Genomic DNA, 20,874 nt, shown 5'->3' with positions numbered 1-20,874 from the left:
AAAGCAGGTTAAATGATCCACAGTGGTTAGTGCTTCCTAAGTGGACACATTGTATCTCTGAATAATGAAGTTTAACCGACTTTGTGTTTCCTTAAATTTTTTATTTATTCATTTATTTTTTAACGAGTGTCTTTCACTCGTCGGACGCTCAGAAATACAAGCTATGGGGAGTACATTTGAATGCAGCACAGTTTTACAGCTCTGTCCTCCGGTTGTCATGGTGACCTTCAGGGCCTGGATTTTGAAGAAGAGCCTCACACAGTTATATCATTTCGTGTATGCGAAACCGTACATACGCATTACAGTGTTTTTAAGTAAGGACATGGTGTACTTTTATTATTTATTAACGGGATTTAGCGCCTCTTTCTGAACGGGCCACATGGTGGCGCTGTAAGGACAGTAATACACCTCTAACACATCGTCAACATCCGGCGACACGTCTCTGAGCCGCCCTGCTAAGCCTCTCGATGCATCTTTATTTATTTAAACCGCTTCAGACTCTTTATTTAAAGGAAATGCTGTTTGTTTGACGCTCTCTTCCAACTTGAAAGCCAGTTTTAAAGTGTAGCTAACCGGGTTAGACAACGCCAATGGGGGAGGTGAGGAAGCTGCAGAAGAAGTTGAGACAGATTGAAAATCTGGAAATAAAAATCAATCTCACCCCAGAGGAAAGATTCAAGGTACAGAAACACTTCATTCGCCTTTCCCTCTTCATTACATCTCCGTGTAGCCTGTGTGTAAATCCTGAATAAATTTCCCTCAGGTGAAGCACGAGGTTATACCTGCAAGAGCAGCACAGACACACATTTAGCCTAAATTAAAAACATCAGATAGATATCGACCTGCTAGACAGTCACTACAACAAAGCTGTCTATTCAATAGACCACACAGTCAATGTAAGCATTAGAGGTTTGCCACGCAGTACAAGTCAGCTGCAAAAAGGTGTGAAGTAAGGCTTCTTAAAACTAACAGTGTTGGCATCGTAAAGCCATGATTAACATGCATTAATAATAACCGTGCAATGAATAATTTGACAGTTTTCGCCCCAGGAACAGCAGAAGATCACAGGTTGAGCCGAATGCATCTGGAAAATATAATAATCAGAAACTTCAGGAGAACCTCTGCGTGTTAAAGACCAGAATGTGAATGCAATAAGAGAGTGGCCGAGCCCCACAGCAGTGATTTCCGTGTACTGAGCTGCCCCTGGTTCTGGCAGCAGGACTGTAAATGCATGCATGCATGGCGTGACACACATTTCCAGCTGAAAGGCATTTGGCAGCGTTTTTCCCAAACATTTTGTGCATAAACAATGCAAGCCAAAATTTCAATTTCAAGACACACCTGCATTCATAGTTGTGGAAAATAGCCTGCACATCATCTGAAATAGGGTCGTTTTTCTTTTAATTATATATTCTTAGATGAAGGCACTTTTAAAAGCACGTGTAAAGGATCTGGACGGAGCTTTAAACCTTAAGTTTAGCTGGTTCCGTCAGTTTGAGAACCTTCATTCAATGAAAAACAACCAGTGCTTCCCACCTGACCCCTCAGAGCCAGCTCATTTGATTTGTGCAATAACTTTAGTCTATTTAATGAATCCATGAAAGTTGTTATCTTCTTACTATATAAGCATTTTATGAGTTGCAGGGCCTCAGGTGGGCTGAAATTTGGAGCTTTTTCTCTCTCTCTCTCTATAACTGTATATATAATAACATATATAAAACTCCAGGTGTCAAAGTCTAAAGACAAACTTTGTACATCATAGTTTCAATTGCATGGCACCAGTTTAATCTCTGTGACATGGAGTAACACAAACAAGCAATGGCATCCTTCATGTTTGATTTGTTTTCTCATCATTCACTGGAGAAAACGTCAAACGTTGCATGCTGGGTAAACTTTCAAGGGTCATATCCACATTTGAGATAGATGGCCAGTCAAAGCACGTGAAAGCTGTAATATTTACCTGCGTTTAGATACCAGGTTCATCTCCATCATCTCGCTGTGATTCCCTCTGTGCCAAAGGCATTTTCTAATACAGTCACATTTCAGCACTTACGAATGCAGCGTTTGGCTGTGAAATGAAGAAGCAACATTGGTACTGACATGTTCTGTATAATCAGATTCTGTATAATTTCTTGGCTTAAACCTGACCTTTATGGTGTAACTATGCATATTTCCAGCTGTAGTTAGGGTAAAAAGTCTTTGTTACCTTACATAATAGAAGTTTATGCATACCTGTCCATTTAAGAAACAGAAATGGATGTTAAACTAAAATAAATGAGCCCCACTTATGTAAAATACTGGTTATAATATTGTGCTGCCAGAATTATGTATATGCAGTAAAACCCTCAGTTTGGAAAGATATCACAAAGAGGATCCTGAATATATCTATTCTGAAAATGAAGTAGGACCTGGATCACAGAGGATGATCTGAGATGAGCCAGCAGATTAGGACACTACAAGTATCACAGCAACTGGATGCTTCCCGCTGGAGTTTTTTGACATTTTTGTTTTTAATTCAATTTTGTTTCAAAGAGTGATTTAGCTTGTATCAGTTTAGTTCTTTTTTTAGTTTCACTGTTAGCATAATGACCTTGCTTCCCTCTAAAGTTTCATAAAGTGAGTGAAAGGGACACGCCATCTTATGCAAGAAGAAAAATGACACAAGATTAACAGGGATTGAGGCAACGAAATGCAGCAGGAACAACCACTGACATATTTGACGGTATCATTGAGCAAACCCAAATGATAAAGTCTAAAAAAATCAGCTGATTATGAGGAAGTCAGTCGGGAGCATTTACACTTTACGTCATAAAAAAACGAATCAAAACATAAAGGTAATATGAAACGGTGACAATAACAAACATATTGTGCAAATTAAATCAGTTCTTATTTACAAAAACAGATCGTCTCTCTATTGCAATGTGATGAAGCGACTGAAAAACATAAAAGAGTAGCAACATTTTCTTTGCAGTGTTGTTAAAATGCAGTTATATTCAGAGTTTTTAGTATTGCATCCTTTGCTTCACAATGTAGTGGTTTACACACTCGCCTAACAAGTGAAAGATCCTCAGTTTGATCCCAGGAGGAGAAACCAATCCCCTGAGGGTTACGTCAGCAAAAGCAGCCAGCATAAAAAAAACATCTGCAAAGCCACCTGCCGTGGCGACCCCTTGTGAATAAGGAAGCAGCTGAAAGTGGCTTTATTGTGTCCTTTACTTAATGTGATGAAAGTTTAGATTAAAAAAACCAATACAGGGAAGATGATATCGACTTTATGTGCAGGAAAAGATCAAAACGGGTACAATTTCAAATCAATTATAGTGCAAATTTAGGAGTAAATGCACCTGCTGCTTCTGCAGTCTTTTAAAAAATAGCTTAAAAATCCCCATACTAACCAGTTCAAACATCTCAGCTTGTTCCATAGGAGAAACCAGGAAGAGGAGCAGGTGCGTCTGACTTTATTTAGACTCTGCAAGCAAACATTCGTGGTTTAAACACATGTGTATTTAAACCAATCAGAGGAAGGAACCAGGCCAAGGAGAGATTCATTTATAACAGCCTGCTTTAGTCTTTGGACATATACAGCTGGCTTCTTATCACTTTAGAGAACAGTGTTATGTGCAGTTTTCACAGCTAGTAATAAAAGGTAAGGCACAATGGTTTAGAGTATCCAACGTAGTGGGATTCTTTCATAAAGAGCAGATCACAATAATCCAATAAAGGTGAAAAATGAAGTGTTACTTTGCCGTGTGGGAGAAGAAACTTAATTTTGATGTGCTTTCCTTCAGCATTACCATTTATTTCTCTACTTCGCTACATTTTAGAGCAGCGGTGTCAAACTCATTTAAGTTCATAGGCCACTAGGAACCGAGTTTGATCTCAGGTGGGTCCTACCGGTGAAAACACTTCATAGTAATCGTGTAATAAAAGCAGACTTTTAAATTCTCCTTTTTTCTTATACAATGTGAAGATCGACTTTCTGAATGTGTTTAACAAGCCTCCCATTCACAAAACAGATGAAGTGCAACCTGAGATGTTTTAGAAAAATAAGTGCAGTTTTTCCACGTTCTGTTATTACAAAGAAACTTGTAACTTTGTGATCATGGATCTTCATTCCAAAACCTACTTGCCACAGGGAATGTCTTTGTTTATATGAAGCCTGTAAAAATGAGAAGAATGGCTCATGTCATGATCTTAGAGGTCTGAATCATTAACCTCTTTCAAAACAATTTTTATCCAACAAAATACAATCTTTTTCTTTTTCTTCTTTTGGCTGTTCCCTTTAGGAGTTGCCACAGTCGATCATCTTCCTCCCACCTATCCTTAGTATCCGCTTCTCTCACATCAGCCCTCTGCATGTCCTCCTTCACTACACACAGCTCCACATTCAGCATCCTTTGTCCAGTATCTCCACTATCCCTCCCCTGCACAACTCCAAACCATCTCTGCCTTGATACTTATTTGAGCTGTCATTCTGATCTAATCCACTCCTAATGAAAATCTTCAGCTCTGCTACCTCTAGCCTGCCCTCCTGTCCATTCTAGGTATTTATATATATGTGCATGCCACAATAGGTGGTCCAGTTGTGGCCTGCAGAGGCTGCATGTTTGATACCCCTGTTTTAGAGTGAAACGTTGTGCCTTTTCTTTAAATAATTCATCTGACAGATCTATTTGCTGGTTCCATTTTTAATTAGAAAAGTAGACGGCAGTCTTAACTAGTCTTACCTAGATTAAAGTGGCTCTTCCACAGCTGATGATCAAATATTACGATTACACAGCAACACTTTATTGTTCTGTTTTAAGAATACATTTCCCACAATGCAATAGCGTGTTAGATGCACTGCGCCTTGGAGATTTTTAAATGCCTGAACCCGTGTCTTAAAAATCTGTATTCCGCAATCTCCTGCTGGTAAAAACCACGATGATTTCGAAGCTCCGCCGAGAGCCACGAAAGATACAAACACTGATTTTCACAGGCAGAGTAAAACGCTGACAAATAAATTGAGAAATAAAAACTAGGGGAGTGCTCCTTTAACCGAGGAACCAGCCACCTAATCTAAAATTGACACGCTTGATTCACTCATTCATGCATATTTCAAAGCTCACAATCTAACAGGAGTATGCTGTATGTTGCGGGCTGCAGTCTAATAAATCGAGACAGGCCGGGTATGTTGGTTGTGCATATAAACAACTTGTGGATTTAGCAGCTTGGTTTACAACCAATCTCGTGCCTCTTCCCTTCTCAGATCTCCAGGAAGGCGGAGCTTCGTTCCAGATTGGCTGAGCTTCAGCTGCAGCTTTCTGGCCCGCAGCAAACTCTTGGGATTGTGGGAGACGGAAAAAAGGAGAAGATGAAAAGACAAGTGTAAGGAAGTGAGGGAGAGGTACCAGCCACGGGTGGGGGGGCAGATGAAGAGAAACATAATTCTTCAAAAGCAACAACATTCACTTTGAAGCCTTTGATCTGTTTTGTATGTCTATCCAAACACATTGCAGGTCAAATACTGTCATGCTTTAGGAAATTTGGAACTTTCTCCTGCTCGTCATGTGTAAACATCATTCAGGGATGTCGTTGTCCTTATTGGAGCCCCTAAGGAGGGAAATCCGCATGTCTGTGGACATTAACATAAAACTGAATGAAGTACGCTGATTTTCTCCTGGCAGGCAGACTACAGACTACTACTCTTACAGGAGTATTATTTTAGTTTGTATGACACTTGGAGATCCTCCGCAGGTATCCTCACTGTCACCAAGCTGTGACTGTGTGCAGTTTGCATCTCGATTATATATTCAGCACCTGCTTTCTGCACTGGCACAGGGAGGATGTCCCTGAGGCCCTTCCATCACAGACGCCTCCAGCCTCCAAGATCCTTAAGGGAGAAGAGGAGTCCAGAGCTCAAGCAGCGCCAGCCCCGGCTGCCAGGCAGAGGAAGGCGGAGATGGGCAGAGAGCGGGAAAGGACAGCGGCGGCCGAGGTGTCAGATAACTGTCGGGACGTGTCAGGCGACTGCGCGGGCTCTGACGAGGAGCGGCTACTACGTCAGGAAGGTGGGATAATTAAGAAAAGTGGCTGGAGAGATTGCCGTTACGATTTGTCACTGGCAGTTAAAAGCACAAAGCGGTGCCCTAATTTGTGATTAACATCTAAAATCAGATTATTCTTCTTTGCCCCGAAGGAGTCCTAACAAGCTCACGAGGCTGCCAGTTTTAAAACCAACTGGCTGCATATGCTTCCCTGAAGACAGGGCCCACGTTTTGCATCCTTGGAGCTAATTTAGCCCCACGCTTTGCAGTGGCAGACTAATCCATATTGAAGAAGTGTGTAGATTAACGAGCCAGGGTGCTGATGAGTCAACACTGCTAATTGCACAAATCATTTCTTTTACAGAAGCTGAATTTACATCCCTCAAAGCGTCGTGGGAGAAGGCGAAGTTTCGCTTGAGGCTGTTGCAGGGTCACAGTGACATAGTCACCTGCGTGGTTGCTGTTGACAACCTGGTGGTTTCTGGGAGGTAAAGCAGGAAAAGAAGACTCGATTTGCATAATGGATATGCAAAGTGAACATTTCACCTAATTTATCACTTAATAGGCTCTTGCTCTCTCCCTCGCTGTCTGACATATATTTGGTTTTCTTCCTCCGCCTGATCACTCGGCGCAAATCTCTTGCGGTTTATGTGGAACGCCTTTTAACTTTGCTTGTTTTCTCCCCCCTCTCTCTTTCTTTCCTCCTGGGCCCTCCCTTTTTCTTCCCGTCCGTCATTCTCACTCTTAAGTCGAGATACGACAGTGAAGGTGTGGCACGTTCCCACTGCAACAGAGCACAAGAACTTAGGAGGTCACACCGGCGGGGTCACCTGTCTGGCAGCACCTCCCCCTGAGTATTGCAAGAGGCTGGGTGAGGAAACACACACGCACACACACATCCTAACATGTGGGCCGAGCAGAGCTGAGTAATGCCTCTGTCCTGCGGTTTGGTAATTATAGGAGCAGTTCATCAGATCAGCCCAGAGAGAGGTAACCACAGTGGACACTTTAGAGAGTTCACTGTCTGTCTGAAGCAGGCAGCCTTCCATCATTTGCACTCCAACACATCTCCGGCTCTCCTCCTACATCCCCTCCCCACCTGCTTCCCCAACTTAAAATACCAAGTCTAGAAGTGAACTGATGACGCAGCTCAGTCGAACCATAGTCTCTCTTACTAATTACATGGTTCCTTTTTAGTCATTTTCAGTCTTTGTCTTGCGGTCTCCTCTTTTTTAATTTGCGCATCATCACTTATTTACAGCTTTTTGCCAGCGTAATCTCTTTTCTCTTTCCGTCTCCCCTCCTCTGTCCCCATTCTGCTCTTTGTTTGGTCTGCGCGTACCCCCTCGACAGCCTGGTCCCTGTCTTTGTCCGACAAAGAGAGGTTTATCTTGAGTGGCTCAGTGGACTGCTATGTGAAGATCTGGGCCCTGAGTATTGGTAGGCTTAACCACACAAACACACACACACACACAGCGACATAGAGTGACATACATATATAGGTAGATGGAGCCTGAGGGTTGTGTGTGGGAAATGTGTGCATCGTAATCAATGTTTGCCTGTGTGACTGATGGCCTGCGCCCTGTCAGTTAAATTAGATTTTTACTGTTTCCTTCAGGGCAGTGTGTTAAGTCTATCTACACATTCAACGCTGTGACCGCGCTCTGCTTTGTGCCGGAGGAGGATGGCTACATCATCACTGGATCAGGTGTGTTTTCCTGAGGACAGTATGTGTTGGTGACATATCTATTTTTGTGCATGTATGTGCCCATTTTTTGTTGTTGTTGTTGTTTATGGGACTAATATGCATGCAGAGTCTGACAATGTGGCATCATCTGCCAGTGAGTTAGGGAGAGCAGCTCAGAGTTATCGAGCTGAATCACAGTGATGGAGGCACACAGTTTAGGCAGCCAGGCTCAGGTGGGTCAACCGTAACCCACAATAATGACTGCCAGTCGCCTGTCAGCGCGTATTAACCTCACACTCTGTCACCCCGCAGACGGGGGGAAAGTTCAAGCCTGGAGCTGGGACACTTTCCAAAACTGCCAGTCAGTCAATGCTCACCAGGAAGCCGTCACCTCCATCCAGGTGGGTGGGTCACTCACCTGCTGACCATCACGCTCTCTTCACACGGAGGATGCTCAAGCTGTTTTCATTTTCAGCCTATTTTTAACTTGAAGAGTTTTTTCGTTTCCCTTCTGTGGCTGTCTAACGTAGTTTTTCAAACTCTTGATTAGTAATTTGTGAAAAAGCCTCTTCCCCGGAAATCAAATGGCTATATTTCTTCACATCATCCTCACGCAAGCTTTCCTTGTTTATTGCTTTCAAATGGAAATCAAAGATATTTGTTAAGATGTAAGCTGTGGAGCTCGTCCAATTTTAGAGCATACTGTATATATTTTGAGCGAAAAAAGGCTTTTTTATGAATATTGAAACCCAGAGCTGGATATGCACATTTTTTTTTTTTCAATTTGCAATCATCATAATATGCCTGAAGCATTAAAGCGTAGCACATCATTGTCATCCTCTGTGTTGTTTATCATGCAAAACGCAAAATCCATTTATAACCAGCAGCAGAAGCACAGAGACATTTTAAAACTGTTCACACACTTCTCTTGCATTTGCACTAACATGCATACACTCACTCTAAGACACGTGTACACAGACACACACACAGGGTAAAGACTTAAATCACCATGACAACTGTGTCTCTTGTGCCCTCCGCAGTCTCAGGGTCCACTGGTGTTCAGCGGCTCGGCTGAGGGAGGGTTGTCTGTGTGGGAGAACCGGGGTTCGGATAGAGACCCCCTGAGGCTGCTTCACCACTGGAACAGCCAGGTGACAGGCTGCGGAGGGGAGGCGTGCGGGCGTCTAACCCTCAGCCCGCGGGGAGACAGAGTGTTCCTGGCTTATGGTCGAGCCTGGCTCAAAATCCTGCACTGGAGGACCGGTAGGCTGTGTGTGTGTCAGAGAGGAAGATCCAAAAAGGAAGGCAGATTTAGTGAAATCTGCATAATCCTTCCACCTAACATCTGTCCAATTATCACAGGAACGATGACCAGACTGACCAATCACAGCAGTATCACCGGAGTAACAGATTGTATTCACCAGACGGGAGGCCTCCTAATTGGATCCTGCTACGATCTGGCGAATGGAGAGAGCAGGCTAAATTGTGAGTCCCACATCTCTCTTTTTTTACCATTGCAGGTGCTGTTGCAAAGCCCGCACTGCTTTGGTATCATCAGAGAACCAGACCATTTTTTGGCACCTTTGAAAACCAATAATTATGCAGTGTTGCTAACAGAAGCTGGGATAATTACCGTGGGAAGGAGATCATTGTGGACAGAGTCTGGGGGCTGCATCCCGCAGCAATTCCAGCTTTGAGGCCAGCAGATTGGTGATGGTGTGTTTCTGCCAGCTATTTTTTAGGGGAGGCGAAATATGCGGAACTGGTTCTAGACTGGGGACCAGTGCTGAATTGCTGGAAAACGAGCAAACCAATTTAAATTTACCGAGAATGTAAAAACGCAGTTTTACACACTTTATGTTCCTCCGTTGACTTCCGGTCCTATCGTGTCTCTCTCCTCTCTCTAGTGTTCTCTCTGCCTCAGTGTCGGTACCTGGCCTCTCTGACCTGGCCTGACGCTCCCAGAATCATCTGCTTTGCAGCATGGACCACTGGGAGCGGAGACCACCGATGGGTCACCGGAGGTCAAGACCTCATCGTTTGGGAGCAGCTCCCGAGTTCCGGGAGGCAAAGGTGGGAGCGATACTTGTCAACACCACTGGCTTAAAAAGATTATAGATCCAAGCTGCTCAATTATCTTCCTTATTTGAATATTCATTGTTTGTTCTGAGGTCAGCTGCACTTTTAATTCTAAAGCTATAATTGGATTTAATGTGCTAATGGGTTTAATTGATTTTGACACACACATTTATCTTGATATCATGCTTTTGGTTCAGGGGGTGTTAAATCTAAGACGAACATAAGGGGCTAGAACCAGCCTGCCACAGGGCCCAATCTGGTCCACTGGACAGGTTTGCAAAGAAAAGTCATGAATGCTTCCAATTTTTTGACGAAATCTCGGTGCAGTGGTACCAGCTTGACTGTACCGGGAGTAAAAATCTGTGAAAAGTTGAAAGTATTTCCACGACACACCGAGTTTGAGGACTCATTAATCAGAACATACTTCGGTTGTTCAGTTGTGATTTACTCCACATATGAAGGTTTGGTGCCTTTGTAGATCAGCTGTGTAAATTATAATGCACATCTAATGAGAGTAGATTGAGTGAACATGCAAAATTGAGACGTATTTCTACAGCAGCACCTTTTTCCTCAGACATCTCAGGCTGTTTTTCATCTGTTTTCTAAATGCGAGTGTTGCCAGAGCGTGATCTATAGGTTGCTATGCAGTAGTTTTACTGTTTGGTCCACTTGAGATGAAATCGGGCTCTTCTGTGAACTATAACGAGTTCAAAGCGCCTGCTTTATTTAATTGCGGGTGTAAATGTTACAGGGGTGATGTCACGGCAAGGATAGACAGTCTAATGGATTCCTGTTTACTGGAGTCAGAGGGAGACACTGAAGATGATGAGGAGACTGATGGTACACACACACACGCTGCAATTTCACACACATTCACATCTTCATTTGCTGCCTCACACGTTTAATGAGCAACCGTGGAATTGCCGAAATGAATACGGTCGTGTTAATTTTAGGTGATGCTTGTCGTGAAAAATCGTTATGACCCCCTCGTCTAATTTAGATTACGAGGATAACGACGAAGGCGGCGATGAAGGAAAAGACAGCCGGTCCGCCGCCGCGGAGGAGGACGCAGGGTCCGGCTCGTGGCTCCGCTGCGCTCTCCAGTGAGCGCCGCTTTCTCGTGCCGAGAACACCACGGCCTGCAGCCATGAAGAGGAAATGAGAGGGTGGGAGCGAAGTGACAGTGAGGGAGGGTGCAGGGGTGTGAAGTGTGACAGACCGAGTATCAGTGTTGGAAGGAGAAAGTGAGCGAGTGTGCGTGTGAGCGCGATAAGCAGATTGTTTTCTGTGTAAATATTATTTTCACATACAATAAAGCTGTCACACTGTGACTCTCACCAACAAATTTGCATCTCTTTTTTGCTCTTTTTGTATTTCCGTCTGACCCCGTCTCCTCTGGAAACACCAGTTCTTTAGCCTCCTCTGCCAGCGTAAATGAATGTAAATTAAATTTTATTCCCGTCATTCCTTTCTCTCGCGCCTCTTCCTCTTTACTGTCTGTATTTCTGTCTCTTTTTTTCTCTCTGGGGTGTCCTTGCTGTCTTTGTAAACACAATTGGAGAGGTTTCTTCTTTTTTTTTTTAACCTCCGCCTCCAAAATGAGCTTATTAATGTCGTCCTCGGTATCATTTCTGTTTGGCTCGTCAAATTCATTTCTTTTTCCTCTGTGTCCGTTTAATTGAACCCATTTAAAAAAAAACACATAATTAGCATTTAAATCTCTTTCCTACAGTCTCTTGCCCTCCCCACGTCGCTCTCTCTCCCCTCTCTTACTCCACCAGACTCTGCATGTCTCAGTCGCTAAGGCAACCGATGCTTTTTTTTCCCCTCCCTCCCTCACTCTCTCTCTCTCCCTGTATCTCCCCCTTTCTCTCTGTCTCCCTCTCTCATTCCCTCTCTCCACAGCCAGAGGTAGGCATGATAACTGATATGTGTCGGAGCGCGTGTGTTCGTGTGTCTCTGAGTGACATTTCTGTGGCATTTATGCAGTAGTTGTTGATAGGAAGTTATCTCTCTCTGCTCAAAGTGACTTATAGAGTGCTCGCTCCATGCATGACGACTCTAATGATGATTAATGTGCCGTGCTCAGGTGTGTGTGCGCTGTGGATGTGTGTGACAGGGCAGAGCAGACGGCCGGTGTGTACTTCTGGATGTTTTTTTTTTTACCATGCAGATGTGTGTGAACATGTGGCGGACAGTTGAGCTTTAGATTGTGATGCCCCGGGGAGTCCGCGTGTGTGCTTCTTTCAAAATGTGACAGAGTTGGCTTTTTGCCAGCACTCTTGCTGCTGTCTGTGTTTACATGGATTTTATGTGGCAAAACACAAGAAGAAGAAGAAGAAAGGAGGCGACAAAAAGCAGGACCCTCCCCCCTTTCTGGCTTTTATTCCTCTCTTGCCCCTCTGTTTTATCTTACAGAGAGAGATGATCGGAGAAGAGGAGTCTCAGTGAACAGAGTGAAGCGATGGAGAGATGGTAAGATGGATAGTTTCTGAGGTGGAGAGATGTGTGGGACGCAGATGCATAAAATGTCATTCTGAGTGATGGCCGGCTTGAGAATCAATGTCTAAGCTGTTGAGGTCGTGCAGGGCGGCCGCGGACAATGCATTTTCTCAGAGAACTGTCCTGTCACTCCACCCTCTCTCATCCTTTCTCCTTCACCTTTCCTTCCAGCTCCATCTCTCCTGTCGCACGACTGACTGGCCTCATCTCTCTCCTCCTGGTTGCTTTGGTGACACAGCCCTCCACCTGTAACCGTGACGACAGAGAGGCCGAGGAGCAGGTGGACGCCCTGTCGGTCCAGCTGTCCGTCACCGCCCAAGTCACGCCCACCCCTCTGTGGGCGGTGGTCTGGGGTCCCACGCAGCAGCTGGAGGACGAGACCTACCACTTCCTCTCCAGCCAGGAAACCGATCACCTGTACCTGCACGGGAACCAGCAAGAGGCCAGCACCGCCACGCCTGAGAACTGGCTTTACCCTGACGAAAGCATGCAGCCACCACTGGAGCCCAAGAAGGGAGTGGAGGATGGTGGGACTGAGGCAGAGGAGACAGAGCCTGAGGAAGGTGGGCATCAAGAGATGAAGGATTTCTAAATAAAGGTGTCCATGAGTTGCAGTGAGCGAACACACTCACATGCCAGGAGTCCTCTAGGGAATTAGCTGTCATGAGGGTGAAGGCTGACACCCAGCTGTGTGCACCCGGCTGTGTCTGCGGCGGGGATTGCCTAATAAAGTTCTCATCACTCACAGGGAAGAATTAGCCGCTGTCATAACTGCAAAACACAGAGGAGACGTCATCGGATGGGTGTGATAGTTGGAGGCTAGAGTCTTGCACGTCCAATTTGATGTTTCAGCTGGCTACACTGTTTTCTTCTTTTGTTCTGGATACAGCTAAACAATCTGAGATGAATAACTTCGTGAGTGTGTGTGTAAATGTGTGTGTTACAGTGGACCCACAGTTCTATGTCACCGTGACCATCTCCTCGCTGCTCATCCTGACAGCAGTCATCATTACAGCCAAACTCTGGTAGGAACCAAAATTCTCTCCTCCACCGTGTCGTGTGTGTGTTTGTGTCCATGACCACATAAATATGAGGTGGGCATTGCTGAGTAAGGATGAGGCGACTTTCCTCGTGTAAGCCTGACACGCAGCAGGGTGGTGTTACTGGATTCTTCTGGTTAAAATACCTCAGGGCCTTTTTTTTTTTTTTATAATGGTAAGAAATAGAAACTGGGTATTTTCCAAAAACTGAAATTGCACGCTTCAGTGGAAGCATATGAATGTAGCAGCATCTTGGACACTTTAATGTTGAGAGAGGTGTATGAGCTGCTAATTATCATCTTGTTTTTGTTCTTTATTTTAAAATCATGGTTCTTTCCATTAAAGCAGGGATGTGTTGAGGCCAGCTGAATGTTTGATTAGAACAGTCCCAACATGGGGATTTGTAACCCCACCAAGGAGTTGAAAGAAAAACCTGAGGCGTAATGAGATGATTAAAAACAAAATATTCTGCTACAGAAAAAAAATTGTTTTCTGTCTTCAGACTTTTATCTCATTAATTACTAGATAATTGCACTTCATTAATATTTTAATAATTGTAAGTGGACTAATCTCGATTTGATGACCTGGTTGTTATCCAAAGACAGTGAGGAGAGGGTGCAGAAAGGCAAAATCGTAATCTTGGCTTAATCTTCACTGTAGGTTATACCTGACTCAGAAACTTGTCAGGACAGGTCATAAGTGTTAACAGAGTAAAGCATATGTAAAAGAAAACGAGGCCATAAACTGTGATGTCACCGGTGGGTTAACAAAGTCTTCACTTGTGCTGAGTCCTTGAGATGTCGCTCTCTTGTTTTTTTAACCAGTAAGCAAGTATGCGTGCTAATAGGTAACACTGTGTTAATCACATGCTAGCCATGGGCTGAATCACAGCCTGCTTTATTGATTATTTTACTCCGAATGGGAGCATGATTTGCTAAGTAAAATTCATAATCTTCTCTTAAATTAATAAGACCCAAAACAAACTCGTTAGGATAGACTTTACATAGGAAGTGGACATACCTTTGAAGCCATGATGTCACCCATTGTTTGGTGGAAGCTTCAAATTTAGCATTTTGGCTGCTGACCATGTTGGTTTGTGGAGCCTGTATTTGCTGTATTTGGGCAAGTGGACGGAGTAATTGGCTAAGGCTAACGAACTCGGGTTAGCAAGCTGAGCAAGTAGCATCCATAAACTGTATGTGAGCAACACAAAGACACAGACATCTGCTAATTAGTCTTAATTAACAGACTGATTAAAATACTGCTGTGAATTTCACTCATTAAAACTGAAGCACAGACTTGCACCGTCGCTGGAAGTTCCTGACGGTGCTCCACCAGAAACTTCCTTGTGATTACTTTGCCTGCTAGCATGTTACCACAGTCACCCACAGTTGACATGAATAACGCCGGCTTGTCTGCGGTCTCTGCATTTACTCTCTGAGCAGTAATTGCGAAAAAATGTGATGGAGTTCACAAACAGAAAACATTCACCTTCATTGTAAAAGTTATGCCTTACTGCTCCACCCAACACATTTTAAACAAACAACTTCTTCTCTAAAGGCAGAATATCATTATTTCTGGTTTGCATCATTTACAGGCAACCTGCTGTTTTCCATGCAGACTGAGGGTACCACAGTAACCTGCTAACAACCAAAGCAACTACAAGAAGTTTTTGGTGTAGCACTGTGTATCTCTATTTCAACCAGTTTTATGCTAGCGACTGCTAGCAACCTCCAGCTACTGCATAATACACATTTTTTCTTTCAGGGCCTGTGCTAACACACTGATATCTAGGCTTGTGTGACTCGAGCTTAAAGGCAGCTATTGACTGAAGCTACCTGTGTTGCCACAGCTTTTAAGCCTTAAAAACATCAAAACAATTGATTTATAAAACATGTCATTGCTGTACAGTTGTTATAAAGGTTAAATAATCCATAGATGCCAAAACTGTATTTAATACTAGGCTGCAAATATGCCTTTTAATGGTGTATGTTGGCCATTTAAACATAGAAGTCAGTGGGGACTGACTCACTTTTGTAGCCAGCCTCAAGTGGCCAGTAGAGGAACTGCAGTTTATGGACTGGTTTCATTTTCAGCTCTGAGGTGAGCATCATTACCACTTTATCTTAGACTCCTGTACAGCCAGGCTTCCTCTTGGACCCGGATGAGTCTCCCTCTGCTGGAAATAAATTAAAAATGCAGGTTTATGGCACCATCTATGGAACTTGTTTCCATCACTGAGTTTTCTTTCTTTCTCTTTTTTTGCCAGGCAGAGTTCATTTTGACTTAACTTTGGATTTTTAACTCAAACTTTTGAGTAAGTCAAAATTTTGACATATGGGTGTTTTTCATTGGCATAAACAAGCTTTAATAACCACCTAATTGTCTTTAATTTTGAGACCTATAAGTCAAATCCATCATAGAAAACCCAGATGCCTCATGTTTTATAGACAGTTTAGGAGAGTGCTGAATTTGCTTTTTTATGTAGTAGTATTTAGACTTTTGTTGTTGTTTTTTTAAATAAAGCGAGTAAGCAAGAGACACCATTTCCCCCCACATGTGTGTAATGGGACAGATGCATGGGGTTTAGATGAGTGGGGTTTTTTTTTGAAGAGGAGACTTTAATGGCTGCAGATGTGTTCGCCCGCACACGCTGGCCTGCCCGTCTTGTCTGTGCGCCTGTCGCCGATTATGTTACGGGCCTAAATGAGAGCTGAGTAATTGCTCACTAATGACTTTATTAACAGCACTTGTGTTCCCAAAAGTCACGATTGGCACAGATGTATCATTTAGAGCCATTAAAGTTGCAGTGATTAAGCATTAACTATAACCAGTGATCTCTTGTCTTATAGTTTTGGGTGTTCACGTGGCGTCCCTGAGCGTATAGACGCAGAGTGGGCGGTGTGTGTGTGCATGTGTTATGTTTTCAGGCCGGGGAGGCAGGTAGGAGGTGATCCGTACACACATGGCCATTATCTCTCCGCGATGTAGTGAAGCACTTCTTCGCCTTGCTGATCAAACCAATAACGGCTCATTTATTTGACCGCTGGGACCCCTCTCTTCCCACTCTCACACTCCCTCCCCCCCTTCTCGCACTCCTCCTCCTCTTCCTTACTGTAATCTCATCTGCACATCTTACCTGAATTTCTGTTGTATCACTTTTTTTTTTTCATTGCCTGCATCGGTATGATTTGTTCTCCCTCATATCCCCTTTTCACGCTCTCTCTTAATCTCAATTTTGCTCCCACACTCGTACATTATCTACCCCTCATTCCCCATCTACCCCTCCCCTCCTCGTTTCTCCTTCCCCTTCGGCTCCCACTGGATTTTTTTTCTCTTCCTTTCGTTGAATACCTGTCGTCCCCCCCCCCCCCCCCCCACACACACACACACACACACACACACTTCTTTTAGGTTCCTCGCTTTGTTCCAGTTATCGTCAGTGCCTTGCTCTAAAGCTGCCTGTCTCTGCACAGCCGGTACTTCTCTTATCTCCCCCACCAGTCTCCTATCTCTCCCAGCACCGCCAGTCCGGCTGCAGATCCACAGATAATCCTCCAGCTTGCCGTGAGCTGATACATGATAAGCCCCCCTTTCTCTCTGTTCCTGAGACTGGCCTTCGCTCTTGTTTCGATAACTTACTTCACCTGGCGCTGGCAAAAAAACAAAAAACAAAAAACCCCTACACTGCTTAGTGAATCCCAAGTGGTATTAGAATAGCGAGAACTGCAGGGATTCAGTCTGGAGACATGGCAGCAGCTCCTCTCTATAGACTGGCTCGTACTTCAGTGTCATAAATGTGTAAATAACACCATGTGTTAGAGGGAGAAAGTGCCGCGGAAGGAACGGGAAGGGGGTACAGATGGACCGAAATGATAGCCTATAGTGGAAATTGGCCACAGTCCAGTTCATTATGATTATAGAAGAGCGGCATATGTGCTCAGTGATTTTCCCAGCCCTAAAATCGTCAGTGTGGCTAATGTCATCAAGTGTGTGACGGTGTGTGTTTGTGTGTGCGCGTACAGTGAGAGAAGGAGTCAGCCAGGAAAGAACAGGTGTTACTGAGGGACGATGAGGGTGCACGAGGGCTTTTATGGCGGTGAGAACAGCTTTGTTGTGCATCTAAGTGTTCCAAAGAGCCCGAACCTGTGCCTCTCAACTGCGTCTTCACCAGAACTCCCCTCTCCTTACAGGAGTAATGGCACGACACCTCAGTCACGCGCCACTGCTCCGTCCGTTTCTTCGCCTTGTTGCATCCTTCCCACCTCCAACCTTCTGACTCCCTCCCTCTCTCCCACATCTCACAGTGAAGTCTCCTTCCCCATTTCTCGCTCTGCCTCCCCCCCCTCCCCTCCCCTCTCCCCTCTCCGACAGTGTTTTAATGAGTCCGATGAGTGCACTAATTCTCTCTCACAGTGGCAGGATAATGTGTTCGCTGATGCTAAATGGATCGGCTGTTCCTGATGTTCTCTGACTTTGTTTCTCCCTCTGTGTCTTTCATTCTGATCGCTCTCCTTATCGTTCCTCTCCGCGCCTCTCTTCATTTCAATCTCTCTGTCGTTTCCTCGTATCCGTCTCGCCCTCTCTAACCGTCTCTTACTGTAATATCTGTCTCAAACTCAAACTAACTTTATTGCATCTGTTTATGCCCCGTTTCTCTTCTCGTTTGTCTTATCTCTCTTCGTCCTCGCACTTGTGTCCCACTCCATGCCGACTGCTTGCCTCTTTAACTCTTCATCCCTTGCAAATCTTGTCCCCCTACTCCCCTCCTCTTCCTCCACCACCACCGCTTTCTTCCTCCATCTATCTATCTGACTATCCTTTCTCTCCCAGTTACGATCGCAGCTGTTCCCAGCATCCGCCCCCGCTTTCCCGTGGCGTAGCACCCCCCCTCTCCCTCGCTCTCCCTCGCTCCCTCGCTTCGGAGGACAGCCGGCAGACGCTGCACAGCACCTCCTCCTCCTTCACCGACAGGGAGAGGTAATGAGTCGCCTCACCAGCTCTACACGGCCCGAGTGTGTGCGCGTGCGTGCGTGTTTGTGTCAGTCTCTAAGCCGTATGTGCGTGTGCGAGTCTCCGTGCAACCCCTGGATTGAAGTTTTCTTCCGTGTCTGTGTGTGAAGCACCCGTATTACCTTTTCGCATGCACTGTAAGGACGTACCTGGAGTGTAATTGGACGGTGGTGCTATTCTCTGTGGAGTATTCAGGCCTGAAGTGTTGGCGCTGCTCTAAGATGTATCAGTGTTTAAACTCCCTCACCGGATGAGTCATCCTGGGCCTATCAAAAAAGGCGCCCAACCACCCTCCATGAAATGATGCTTATATTCGAGAGTATTTAAAGTTAATCTCAATCAGGATAATTATAGAGCTACACTCCAGTGCTCCCCCTCTCACTTCCTCCCCTCCCATCAGCTTCACCTCCACCTTCCTCTCCTCCTTCCTCGCTGCTCTTCCGTTTCTTCCTCCCCCCCGCCACCCTCTCCGTCCCCCTGCGACGCAGCGTTCCTTTTGCATGTACACAACTTTTCCAGCTTCAGGCTTTTGTGCTCCACTTCTCCTCTCTTCTTCTGCCTTTTCCTTCCATCGCCGGGCCTCCCCAGCTTCTTCCTTTCCTTCTATCCCTCTCACTCTTCTCCTCTGTGTCTCTTGCTGTGTCAGGATCCCTGTTGTGAACCTCTGAGGTGACTGTTTTTCCATATGGTAAACATTTCTACGGGGCCTGAGGAGGAGCATCAACAAGACCGGAGGGTGCGCCCGCAGCACCGTTTTTATTTTCTCTAAACTGTGAAATGAATTCAGGGATCCCAGGTATCCAGCCATCACAAAACACTCCTGCTTCCCTGAGGTCTAAAAAAACAAAAAACAAAAAAAAGGAACATCTGAACTCATCTCCCTCCTTTCCTCCGTCCGTCCGTCCTTCCTTCCTTCCTTCTGGCTTGGTGTAAATTTCTGTTAATGTGGATCTGCGTCACTGTGACATGTTCTCCGTTTTCCAGCCTTTATTTGGCCCCGAGCTCTGCTAAGCTTCGACCCGCCACGACTAATTCACAAACAAGCAGTTTAAACAACCATGAAGCATCCCATTATCCCCGAAATGCCCTACCTGTGCTTCCACAACTGTTCCCACCGATCCAGCCCCACATGTGAAGCTGTTTAGTATTAATGGCAATCCCGGCAGAGTCTTCTTTTTACATAACATGACACTCAAATTTGGCTCAGATTAACAGGCTTGTAGATGGTTAAAAAGCCATTCTGAGCACCTCCACACACTGAACGGGGCATTTCACAAAGCTGTTTGGCACGGCTGTAGCCAGCAGCCAATGTGTTTAACATGTCACGCTCCAAAAACTGCTGTTTATTCCCCGCTTTGGGCGCCCGAAATGCAAATAGTGTGGCTATATCCCTCTGCACTATGCAGAGGAGCCTGTTTTTGTTTCAGTTTTTCCTCATGATTTGTTCTCTTAATTATCTGGCCGACGTTCACCTTTTCTCGGCGAACCTTTTTTCTGCCGGACGCTGCACAGGTACTTCAAATATTCAGGACATGAATGGAAGCGAGGAACCGTTCCTGCTGAAAATCGATGTTTCCCAAAGGTTTGGATGGTACACTACAAAGACAGATTGATGTATCAGTGAACTGCACATGTGATCAAAGGACTGATGTTACCACAACAAGATGTTTTTCTTCTTTTTTTCCCCCCTCTTCTTTTCACCCGACAGCCAAGTATCTCAATCTGGAAAACAAAACCACCATCGTTCCCTCTCACATTATTATCATCATTTTTTTAGCTGTCTTGGGTAGAACACAAAGGAAAGTAGAACATCAAGGAGCATCGTTTCTGTATCTCCTGTGAATCTGCATGTATACACCTGTGAGTTGCTTTGAATCTATTATTTATAAAATGTCTATTTTACCTATCAGTGAGTGATGTCTTTTAGACCCTTTCAAAGCCAAATGTCACTTTGTGTCTGGCAACTTTTCTAAGCAGCTTTGAGGCATGACCCCCTCCTCCCCTCCCCCTACCAGTTACACACAAACACACACAGATTCCCACTACACACATAGTGCTGGTGGCATCATGCGTAGCTCGTGCAATCCTCCAGATATCCAGTCTTGTGATTTTTAGTAGCATTCCTGTAGAAATGTGGTCTTTCTGTACCATGGAAGTTCAATAAAGACTCAATACTGGCGTTTTAGCTCTGCCTATCTGTTTATTTCTGTGTATGTTGAATAAATTCCCCCTGGAGCAGTGCGATCGGCAATGCTTTACGGGAAGGATAAAGCTTACACCGTGCATTTTAATAGCTACCCCTGTATCCTAATCTTTTTCTCCCTGAAGTGAACATTTAGTCCACTGCCTTGCATTGATTTGAAACCACAAGCTTGGCATTGAAAAGTCTTGAATATGCCAGCCACGGTTGGCTGTTTTTACACCATTGAGGAGCAGATGAAAGGAGGTGAAGAATAAGGCGCTTGCTTTTGTCTGAAACTTCTTCCTTATCTCCTCACCTCATACGGATTTCTCGCGCTTTACAAAG

At 44.7% G+C, this 20,874-nt stretch overlaps 2 protein-coding genes across 4 annotated transcripts; both read left to right on the top strand.

Moving 5' to 3' along the window:
- Positions 1-288: 288 nt before the first annotated feature.
- si:ch211-154o6.3 (uncharacterized protein LOC563854 homolog) lies at positions 289-11,137 on the top strand. The gene is made up of 13 exons (XM_040030123.1): positions 289-680; positions 5,249-5,367; positions 5,821-6,050; positions 6,391-6,514; positions 6,776-6,897; positions 7,380-7,466; positions 7,645-7,734; positions 8,026-8,114; positions 8,754-8,976; positions 9,076-9,198; positions 9,621-9,786; positions 10,544-10,632; positions 10,793-11,137. Exons 1-13 carry the CDS (start codon positions 591-593, stop codon positions 10,897-10,899), a joined length of 1,659 nt encoding a protein of 552 aa, XP_039886057.1. The 5' UTR covers positions 289-590; the 3' UTR covers positions 10,900-11,137.
- A 119-nt stretch (positions 11,138-11,256) lies between these two features.
- LOC120732485 (PILR alpha associated neural protein) lies at positions 11,257-20,532 on the top strand. 3 transcript variants are annotated; one of them, XM_040030127.1, is made up of 6 exons: positions 11,257-11,703; positions 12,211-12,267; positions 12,466-12,857; positions 13,241-13,319; positions 18,168-18,314; positions 18,994-20,532. In XM_040030127.1, exons 2-6 carry the CDS (start codon positions 12,257-12,259, stop codon positions 19,013-19,015), a joined length of 651 nt encoding a protein of 216 aa, XP_039886061.1. In that variant the 5' UTR covers positions 11,257-11,703; positions 12,211-12,256; the 3' UTR covers positions 19,016-20,532. The 3 variants fall into 3 exon arrangements, with proteins under 3 accessions (XP_039886061.1, XP_039886060.1, XP_039886062.1); XM_040030126.1 differs by lacking the exons at positions 11,257-11,703; positions 12,211-12,267 and having other exon boundaries at positions 12,285-12,857; XM_040030128.1 differs by lacking the exons at positions 11,257-11,703; positions 12,211-12,267; positions 18,168-18,314 and having other exon boundaries at positions 12,285-12,857.
- The last annotated feature ends 342 nt before the right edge of the window (positions 20,533-20,874 follow it).

Source organism: Simochromis diagramma, unplaced genomic scaffold (assembly GCF_900408965.1).
Source record: "Simochromis diagramma unplaced genomic scaffold, fSimDia1.1 OVJJ01000361.1, whole genome shotgun sequence".
NCBI lineage: Eukaryota > Metazoa > Chordata > Actinopteri > Cichliformes > Cichlidae > Simochromis > Simochromis diagramma.
The sequence above is the reverse complement of the archived record's forward strand: the minus strand, read 5'-3'. Positions and strand labels throughout refer to the sequence as shown.

What these genes read in the sequence shown, in the direction of transcription:
- si:ch211-154o6.3 (XM_040030123.1), top strand. Translation starts at nt 591, where the DNA reads ATGGGGGAGGTGAGGAAGCTGCAGAAGAAGTTGAGACAGATTGAAAAT. An exon ending in GCGGCTACTACGTCAGGAAG is followed by an intron (nt 6,051 to 6,390) that starts GTGGGATAATTA and finishes TTTCTTTTACAG; the next exon opens with AAGCTGAATTTACATCCCTC. An exon ending in GATCTGGGCCCTGAGTATTG is followed by an intron (nt 7,467 to 7,644) that starts GTAGGCTTAACC and finishes TGTTTCCTTCAG; the next exon opens with GGCAGTGTGTTAAGTCTATC.
- LOC120732485 (XM_040030126.1), top strand. Translation starts at nt 12,395, where the DNA reads ATGCATTTTCTCAGAGAACTGTCCTGTCACTCCACCCTCTCTCATCCT. An exon ending in GGAGACAGAGCCTGAGGAAG is followed by an intron (nt 12,858 to 13,240) that starts GTGGGCATCAAG and finishes TGTGTGTTACAG; the next exon opens with TGGACCCACAGTTCTATGTC. An exon ending in ATCATTACAGCCAAACTCTG is followed by an intron (nt 13,320 to 18,167) that starts GTAGGAACCAAA and finishes TTTCTCTCCCAG; the next exon opens with TTACGATCGCAGCTGTTCCC.